Below are 10,297 nucleotides of genomic sequence, written 5' to 3'. Positions count from 1 at the left end.
TGCTGGGAACCGAACCTGGGTCCTCTAAGAAAGCAGTGCACTAGTCTTACCCACGGAGCCATCTCTCGGGCCTCTCGATATAGTATTTTCGGTACGATACCTTAGATTTATTCTCCGAGTATTCATGGGCACAATAGTGGCGTGAATGCTGTGGGGGTAAGTAATGGCTTTGGCTTTGTGATTGGACTTAAGGCCTGCTCCACAGGAGGAACTGTGCTCAGACTAGAACTGTAAATCTGGCCAAAACCTCACAAATTAAAAAACAAAAATTATAGTATTCAGCATGCTTAAAGATTTATTTTATGTGCTTGCTCTCTTGCTCTCTTCGCCTCTTCATCCCTTGCTCCCCCCCTTTCTCCTTTCTCTCCCTATTGCCTTCCACCCCCCTCTCTCTCCACATGCTCATGACCAACCTCTGCTTCTCTTCTCTCTCTCCTCTCTCTTCTCCCCCCGCCTCTGCCTCTACTACCCTCTTAACTCCCCCCATGACCTAGATAAACTCTATTCCATACTAAAAAAAAAAAGATTTATTTTATTTTTATTTATGCATATGTCTCTATGTGTATGTGAGAGAGAAGGGGGATGGCACCAGACTCCCTAGACCTGGAGTTAAGCACATGGTTGTAAGTCTCTGGGAACAGAACCTGCATCCTCTGCAAAGCATCAAATTCCCCCCTCCCCATCTCCTTCCTTCACTTCCTCTCTCTCCCCTCACTATCCTCCCCACCCTGTGTGCCTCTCCCGCCCTCCTGCCCCCTCTCTCTGTGTGCTCTCTCATCATATGTCTGAGTGTTTGCCTGCATGTATGTCTGCACTGCATGCCTGGTGCCTAAGGATGCCAGAGGAGGACATCAGATCCTCTGCTACTGGAATTAAAGATGGTTGTGGCGAGCTGCCAACGGGATACTGGGAATTGAACTCGTGATGTTCCTAATGGCTGTGCCATCTCTCCAACACCAAGAATCCATGAGCCGTGGCTCTTTTTAATGAAAGAGAGCATGGTTAGTCGATCTTATTTTTCTCCTTCGGACACATCATAGATTACTAAATGGCTAACGGTTTTGCTGAACTTTATTCAAGAGACCAATTGTAACCAGCCAGTGACTATTTGTGGTATGAAACACAGCCGATTCGGTTATCTGAGGACCATTTTCCTCCACAGGATGTATGGGTGTGTCAAATGACTTGCACAATTAGATTCCAACTCTGGGCCAGTGTGAAGGGGACCTGCCCCCCGCCCCCCGAACCATAGCTGTTGCTGCCATGGCTTGAGTCCTAATCCATCCAGGGTATTGGACCCATGAATACTCAGAGAATAAGTCTAAAGTATCATACTGAAAATATAATACCAAGAGGCCGGAGAGATGGCTCAGTGGTAAGGGCAATACACTCTCTCAGAGGACCCAAGTTTGGTTCCCAGCCCCCACATGGCAGCTCACAGCCATCTGCAACTCCAGGTCTGGGGACCTGATCCTCTGGTGTGAGAGAGGTTGAAAGACTCGCCAGATATAGGAGAGGAGGGAGCCTCTCCCTCAAAGAAGTGGATGCTGTTCTAAAATGAAGGCAAATGAGACTCAGGAGGTTAGAAGCAATAAACCATCAGAAGCCACAGGTGAGTCAGGAGGGGCTGGAGTCAGTGTGTGTGAGATAACTCGGGGCCGGGCACAGCTGGGAGGGTGGCTGGCTCTCGGTTCTTGAGTGTGATTGCGAGCTATCGTAGGAGTCACCAGCAAAAGGCTTCAGGGCAGAGTTCTGAGGACAAGAGAAGGCATGAGGCTGTGTCTGGATTGGGGCTCTAGTGACAAGTGTTGGGAGTAACTCCAAACACAAAATGCTTCTGCTTGGTTTGGGGCTTGTTTGCTTGTTTGTTTTCCAAGATGGGGGTGTCTCTGTGAAGCCCTGGCTGTTCTGGAACTCTCTGTGTAGAGTAGGCTAGCCTCGAACTCAGAGAACCACCTGCCTCTGCCTCCTGTGTGCTAGAGTTAAGGAATGTTTGAGGATGTGTATCTTAATAGGACCAGCAATTCTGAAGTGTGTGTGTACATGTGTGTACATGTATGTACATGTATGTACACGTATGTACATGTGTGTAGGTCAGAGGTCAACCTCATCTTTCCTCAGGTACAGTCTACTTTCAGGATCCTCACTGGCCTGGAGTTTGCTAAGTAGGCTCGGCTGGCCAGCAAGAAACCTCAAGGGATCCATGTGTCTCTGGCTCCCCAACACTGGGTCCGGGTCTTCATCTTCCCAAGGCAAACACTTTCCTCACTGAGCTAGCCACGCAGCTCCAAAATGCCTCCTTCAGAATGTAGCTGTTTATTTTCTTATCTGTGAAACAAGGGTGACAATCCTCTCTCCACCCCAATTGAGAATGACCAAACGGGATCGAGAGACAACTCAGTGGTTAAGAGCATTTGCTATTCTTCCAGGGGACTGGATGGTATACAACCAGCTGTAACTCCAGCTACGGGGGATCTGACTCTCTCTTGGTCTTTACAGGCACTGCCTTATGTACATACATGCGCATACAGATATACACAATACATATACATAAAATCTGTAAAGGGAAAAAACAGCTACCAGGTCTGAGAAGCATCTGACACGTGTCCTGTAGACCCACAAGGATGGAAGCCCCTTCATTTTCCAGCTCAGCATCTTCTCTGTGCCCGTTAAAGGTAGCCGGTGCTCTGTTCTCTCTCACTTTAGAAGAGGGCCCATCGAGACACAGAAGAGTGAAGTCACTCACCTGAAGTCACAGGGTGAGCAACTCTGTGTTGGATTGACCTGTGAGGCCACGTTCTTTTCTGTCACACCCTGAGGCAGGATAGCTCAGCAGGACTGAGCGCTAGGAGGCGGCTCCGTGGGTTCTAGGTGGTTTGCAAAATACTGTTTATTTAAGCACCTCCAGCTGATGCAGGCTGGCTGCTAAAGAAAACAGAGAACAGCACACACGGTTCACGGCACTCAGGGACCGATGTTTAGTCACAAAACCAGCCTTACTACTGAAGACTGTAACAGAAGGACAGACATGCACAGTACCATCTAGGAATGTCAAGATAAACAGGCCTTTCAAAGACCAGAGCTTCCTCCTGCCCCCCCTTGCTACCCTGACTCCTTCACAAGCGAGTTAGCCTCGCGTAGTCCGGGTAGACTCAAGGTACCCAAGTAGCCAAAGGTGACCTTTTTGAGCTTGGACTCTGATCATCCTGCTTCCGACCTCCCCAGTTGCTAGGATGGCAGTCATAAACCACCACACCTGTTTATGCAGTGCTTCCTGGATGCCACCAATGCTTGCTTTGGGAGTCTAAGTCAGGAAGGCTGACACTTCCTGGGGCCAGAGTTCCATGGTGGGGGTCTGCATTCTGGGGTCTAATTTGGGAGTTGATAGGAGAAAGGGTCTTGAGCCTTGAGTCACTTAGTTTGAATGTAGTTATCATGGCGCGCTTGGCACAAGTTATCTTAGAGTTGGTTTGAAGGATAAAAAATGTCTGGAAGTCACATTCAGTGGAAAAGGTGGTCATCCCGGCCTCTAGGGAAACAGAGGCATGTCAGGTGGACCAGGCATTCAGCTAGAGAGTACAATGAAATTCAACCTCGAGTTGCAGAGGAAAACACCGTGTCAAAATGTAGCTCACTAGTACAGCGCCTACCCAGAATCCCCGACAAAGAGGTTGGGGGCGTGGCTCAGTAGTAGAACTCCTTCCTTGACTCCCTCAGTGAGAGGCTGAGGGGCGTGGCTTTCGGCCTCCAGTTCCAGTTGCCATGGTTGAGGCTGGGGGCGTGGATCTCGGCTTCCAGTTCCAGTTGCCATGGTTGCTACCCATCATTGTGGATGCCAACCCTCTGGAACCATCCACCAGCATAAATCTTTCTAAACAGTCACTGTCTTTGTGCATTTGTGGTGTTTGGTCATGAGGACAAAAACATAACAGATACACACACACACATACACACACATTGCTACTTCACATCTGTTTGTCTGCATCATGTTGGTATGTGGGTGCATGTACCCACACGTATGTAGAGAATGATAAAGAGGGATGTAAGGTGCCCTTCTTGATCACTTCCCATCTCAGCACCACGAGGCAGTGTCTCCCAGTGAACCAGAAACTTGCCAATCAGCTGGGCTGCCTGACCAGAAGGTCTTGTGATCTGCCTGTCTCCAACCACGGGCAATAATGGGGTTACAGACATACACAACATGCGGTTGTAGGTATATATAGCATGTCTGGCTTTTTATGTGGGTGCTGGGGATTCGAACTCAGGTCCTTAAGCTTGCAGAGCAAGTACCAACTGAGCCATCTCCCCAGCCTTATCATGAGTTACGTGATTATTGTTTTTCACAAAAGTCTACCAGCACCCTGAAATAAGAGTCTCTATCCAAGTGTGTACATCTCTGTATCTTTGACATGTGGGCCAGCAAACTGGTATACAGTTGATGCTCAACACGGTTCTCGTGAGTGTTTGAGGGATTGGGTCTGAAACAGGGTACGGCATGAGGACTGTGGAGAAAGCAAGGGCCAGAGAAAGACATGGATTTTTAACTTCTGTGGTTTGACGTAGGGCTCCAGAAACAAATGCCAGCACAGATCTGACAGCCCCACATTTGGAAGTCATATGGGAAGCATGGGCTATAAAGTGTCAGCCCCTCTCTGGAGGAGGAGAGAGAAGGAAGGGAGCAGGGTAAAGACTTTAGGACTGGATTTGGCTTTCTACTGGGAACTGTATTTGAGTTGGCCTTGTCTTCAACCCCAAGAGTGAATAGTTATGACCCAGAAGGATGCTTGGGACGATCAGGAGAGGGAGACATGCCATTGCTGATGTGTCCACTGGTTCAGAAACAACATTGCAACCCCAGAAAGTCACCTCAGTTCGCCTACAGTGTATTGGCCTAGCCTACTGCCATGTTCTTTATGGTTCTAAGAAGGCCGCTACAGTCTCAGAATTGGCACCTCAAAGGGGAACACCACCAGGCAGGATGAAAAAAAAAACATGAGCCACTTAAAACAATTTTTATGAGATAGTATCCTGTGGGAACCTACTCACATAGCTAAAGACAACCCTAGACAACCCTATTCCTGACCCTCTTGCCGCCATCTTGGGAGTTGCTGGAATCACAGGTGTGTAACACCGCATCTACCTGCCTGCCTGTGTCTCTTCTTGAACATAAGAATCCCCCAGTGGGGGGGGGGCAAGGGTGTGGCTCAGCAGTAGAGCTCTCACCTGCTACGTGTGAGGTGCTAGGTTTAATTCCCAATACTCTCCCCACCACAGGAAGGCAAAGGGAAATCTTTTGGAGGGAAAAAAGTGAGATAAGGAGACGTGGGGGAGGGGAGGAACTCTATTAGATAATGCTTGATGCTTTATTACATTTTTGTTATTAAGAAACATAATATATGTTTTATATATAAGCGTGTTAAAATGTATTAAATGTACATGTAAATGTGTATGTGTTAAGCATGTATAACGCATTACGTGTATCAAATGCAAAAATGTATTAACAAACATAATGTATTATATGATGGAAGATCAATATGAATACTGTTGAGATGGCGAGATGAGAAAAAGGAGCTTGTCACCAGACCCCACATGACGAAAGGAGACAATGTCCCAAAGTTGTCCTCTGACCTCTACATGTGAACCATGGCACACATGTACACAGACAGTAAATAACATGAGAACAGAGACTGGACCTATGTTCATAAGAGCCCTACTGGTGTTGGGTGTGGACACTGTTGTTTTATTTTATTTTATGTCTGTTTGGGGGGAGGGGAGGGAGGGGTAGAGGAAAGGAGGAGGAAGGGAGGACAGAGGGAGGAGATGGAAGGTGAAGGGAGAGGGAGGGGAAGGGGAGGGAGGGAAGGGAAAGAGGGGGATGGGAGGAGAGAGGAGGGGGAGGAGGAGGGAAGAAAGGAGGCAGTACTGGATCCAGCAGGTAGGAGTCATACTGTTCACAATCATGGTGTGGGGTCTGGGCTACCCTGAGAGAAAATTAGAAAATAATCCTTGTAAGGCTCCAAACTGGATGCCCCTCTGCTTTCTGCACCTGCTTGAATCCTGCTCCAGGGAAGGACTCCTTGACACGGTGACGGTGACGCTAGAATGTGTGGGGGCTGGGTTCCACACGGGAGTCACCCTACCGTAAAGAGGGTGGAGGGAAAGATCTGTGGTATCAACTGTTGGCGCTGCCTCGGGGATTTCAGATAAACCTAAGCTCAGAGCAGAGGGAAGGCACCCAGAGACAGCTCCACCTGTGCCCCAGGGAGCTGGAGGCGGTGCGGGGGCAGAGGAGATATAAAAGGACCAGTCCCAGAGAAGGCTGAAGACACTGGCTCCGGATCAAGGACAGAGCTTAGCCAAGTCACTCCCAGGTGAGGGGAACTTTCATCAGGGGGTGTGGATGACCTCCTGAAGACTGAGGCTCTAGGGTCCTAGACGGCCGTGGGGGTAAAAGAGGGTTGCTATCCATCCACACGGTAGAAGTAAAGGAGCTTAGGTGCTGTCCTGGGACAGGGTCTGAAAAAGGAGGGCTGGAATCTGAATCCTAGGATCTGAGGGAGAAGACCAGGGTCTGGACCTTTGGATCTAAGGGAGGATGGTTAGAATTGGACTCCAGGGTCTGAGGGAGGAAGTCTGGAATCTAAAACCCCAAGGTCTGAGGGAGGAGGCCTGGAATCTAAAACTCCAGAGAGAGGAGACCTGAGGCTTGGACTCCTGAATCCAAGGCAGGAAGGGTAGGGCTGTGTCTTAGTGGCCTCGTCTTCCAACATCCCTTGCACTGGCAACATTTAGCTCTCTCATCTGGCAGTCCCTGAGCCACTGTCGCCGCGATGGGAGTCTGGCTTCTCTCCCTGCTAACTGCGCTGCTGTCTTTAGCCCTGGAAACTGCTGGACAAGGTGAGGGCTTGCTCAGTGTCCCCAACAGCCTGAGTCTGAATCCCCTGCCCCGATAGCTCCGGCCAGGTGACCTGACCCTGGTGACTGTGTGATTCTGCAAGGCCTTTTCTTCCCACCTCAGTGGCTGTGAGTGGTCCCCAGTCTCTCCCTAACCCACAAACACACCCTCTGCATGATCCTTTCCCCTGAGACTCATGGCTGACTGTGAATCTCTGTTTGCCGTCTCCCCCTCCCGCTGATGCCGGACGAAGGAGAAAGGATTATAGATGGCTACAAGTGTAAAGAAGGATCCCACCCGTGGCAGGTGGCTCTGCTCAGGGACAACCAGCTTCACTGTGGAGGAGTGCTTGTGGATGAAAGTTGGGTGCTCACAGCAGCCCACTGCAAAATGGGGTAGGTTCTGCAGGCAGGGTGGGCTCTGGGTATCTGTCTCTGTCCTCACCCTCCTCTCTCTTTCTGTTCTGTGTTCCTCTCTGTATTTCTGCCCCCTCTCTTCAGCTCCCTATTTTTTCCTCTGTGTTCTTCTCTCTGGGTTTCTGACCCACCTCTTCCTCTCACTTTCCCTCCATCCCCCTCCCTCCCCTCCCTCTCATTTCTTCCCTCCCCCTCCTCCCTCTCCTCCCTCTCCCTTCACCTTCCATCCCCCTCCTTCCTCTGAGTGTCACCCCCTTCTCCCAGTCAGTACTACGTGCATCTGGGCAGTGATAAAATAGGAGATCGAAATGCACTGAGGATCAAGGCTACAAGGTCATTCCGACACCCTGGCTACTCCACAAGGACCCATGCCAATGACATCATGCTTGTGAAGATGGATAAGCCAGTCAAGCTGTCATCCAAAGTGCAGAAAGTCAACCTTTCTGCACACTGCGAACCCCCAGGGACACCGTGCACCGTCTCTGGATGGGGTACCACAACCAGCCCGGACGGTGAGACTGTCTCAGTGTGGGATCCAGCGCGGGCCCCCTCCCCCACACCAAGAATCCAGATCCCAGCCCTCTCCCCTCAGCTCCCCACCCCACCCGGTCCCGTACTGAAGCCCTCCTCCCCACAGTGACCTTTCCCTCGGACCTTATGTGCTCGGACGTGAAGCTCATCTCCTCCAAGGAGTGCAAGAAGGTGTACAAAGACCTGCTGGGGAAAACCATGCTGTGCGCGGGCATTCCTGACTCTAAGACCAACACGTGCAATGTGAGCCCTCACTTCCCCCACTCCCGTGAAACCTCCCCTCCCCCCATCCTTGTCCCGGTCTATCCTGGCCATGGCTCAGATTCTACTTCCTTAGCTCTCTTGCTTTCTGTTGGTCAACGACCTCGATTCAAGCATGAACCACACTAGCCAGAGGCAGTAGTTTAGTGGAGCCAAGAAAGATAGAGACAAAAGGCGTAGGATTGTGAGCGAGCCTCCTACTTCCAAACTTTACAGAAGCCTCAAAACTCCATGACTGATAGTGTTTCTTTCTTTATTCTTTTCTTTTTTCTTTTTCTTTTCTTTTTTTTTTTTTTTTTTTTTTTTTTTTTTTTTTTTTTTTTTTTTTTGCACTTTGGAGAGATTATTGTTTTGTGCTCCAGGCTGATATGGACCTCACTCTGTAGCTCAGGTTAGCCTGAAATAACCAAGGTTAACCTAGAAGAAGGTAGCCAAGGCTGGCCTCAAATTCACAGGAATGCACCTGCCTCAGCCTCCCAAGTGCAGAGCTTACAGGGTTGAACGGAACACTGGACTGAGCACTCCTTGTTAAATTTTGTGTCTGAGATTTATTTTAAATGTTTTTATGTGTATGAATGTCCTGCCTGAGAGTATATAAGTATGCTGTATGTGTGCCTGGTACCGAAAGAGGCCAGAAAGGGACATCAGATCCTCTGGAACTGAAGTTACAAGTGCTTGTGAGCTAACACGTGGGCGGTGGGAACTAGGCCTGGGTCCTCTACAAGAGCAGGTGGTGCTCTTAACCACTGAGTCATCTCTCCAGGCCCCTGTTTTGTTTTGGAGACAAGGCCATGTAGCCCTGTCTGGTCTTACGGTTGCCCTGTAGCTGGGGCAGGGTTTCAATCCCTGGTCCTTCCGGCTCTGCCTCTGGAGTGCTGGTATCCAGTCTCTTGATTTTTAAGTCATTTTTTAAAATGACCTCTGACATTTTCTGCCTGATCCAGATGCCCGACCATGGTCTTGGTCCTGGAGCAAGAATGGGTCTCTCTCAATTCTCCACGGCCTTTCTTCTCTGCTTGTCAGGGGCCTCTGTCTCTGGGCAACATATTTCTACCTCTTTCTTTTTATTCCTTTGCCTTTTTGCTGTCTCTCTGTCTGGGGCTGGCTTCTGACTCTGTCTCTCCCTCCCCCTCCCCTTCTGCTATCTCCAAGCTCCCCAGACTGCTCTCCTTTTCTCCACCCCCATCTTGTCTCCTCTCTCTCCTTTTTTCTTCCTCCTCCCCCTTCCCCCTCCACCTTCTCTCCCTCCCCCACCCCCTTCCTCCCTCACCTCTCAGGACAGATGCTATGCTGTGTGTTGAAGGACTGAGCGGTGGGCGACACATTCCTGCCCCTGAGAAAGGAATCCCTCTCCCTGGGCTAGAGTTAGCTTCCTGACAGCCCAAGGAAACACCTACCCAAGCCCTAGACAAGACTGTCTCAGTAGTCTTAATCAATAGACGTAATCAGTAAGGAGATTATATGTGAATATGCAGAAGCCCCGCCCTTTCCTGCCAGGAAGTTCTAATGGAACCCTAGTCACAAACTCAACAGTCTGAATGTTTACTTTCCCACTGGTTCCCAAAACCCATGCTCCTTAACTAGGGTAGAAGTCTATTCAGATTGTCAGGACAACGCTTGAACTAGACATCCTCTAATCTGATGGTGACTTAGGGGGTCACAGAGCTTTCCTCTGAAGCCAAAACTAACCTCCTCTGTTCCCCATAGGGTGACTCAGGAGGGCCCTTGGTGTGCAATGACACCCTTCAAGGTCTGGTGTCCTGGGGAACGTACCCTTGTGGCCAGCCCAATGACCCAGGCGTCTACACTCAAGTCTGCAAGTACAAGCAGTGGTTGGATTCGACCATGAAAATGTTTCGCTAACTTGCCAGGAGCCGAGCTGTAAGCCTCCAGGGTCGTGTAAAGTCCTGTCTGGCTTTACCTTTCCTCCAGGACAAAGCAAAACCTCAACACTATGTTAAGTTTGTAAGCCACTCGTAATCCCAGAGACCTAAAAGCAAATCAAGTGCAGAGACTAAGAAGCCTGAGGGCTGTGGAAGATGCTAGAAGACTAAAGCTTTCAAATGCAAGAGCTGTGGTTACCTACAGTTCTTCACCGGGAAGTGTCTGTAACCATGAGACCCTCATCCACTGCCTTTGACTCAGGCCATCCATTTCTAGAGAGTTATTAAAAAAAAAAAAAAATAGAGAGAGA

At 49.6% G+C, this 10,297-nt stretch overlaps 1 protein-coding gene across 1 annotated transcript in view; it reads left to right on the top strand.

Annotated features, from left to right (window-relative positions):
• Positions 1-9,966, top strand: part of LOC308414112 (kallikrein-10-like) — a gene marked incomplete at both ends in the record, with an annotated part of 35,764 nt that extends 25,798 nt beyond the window's left edge. Inside the window, one exon of the mRNA XM_080909288.1 lies at positions 9,811-9,966. Within this exon, the coding sequence (XP_080765414.1) occupies positions 9,811-9,966 (156 nt within the window). The remainder of the gene's footprint in view (positions 1-9,810) is intronic.
• Positions 9,967-10,297: the final 331 nt, after the last annotated feature.

This window comes from Micromys minutus, assembly GCF_963924665.1.
Source record: "Micromys minutus genome assembly, chromosome: 32".
Classification (NCBI taxonomy): domain Eukaryota; kingdom Metazoa; phylum Chordata; class Mammalia; order Rodentia; family Muridae; genus Micromys; species Micromys minutus.
This window is presented reverse-complemented; position numbering and strand designations above follow the sequence as displayed.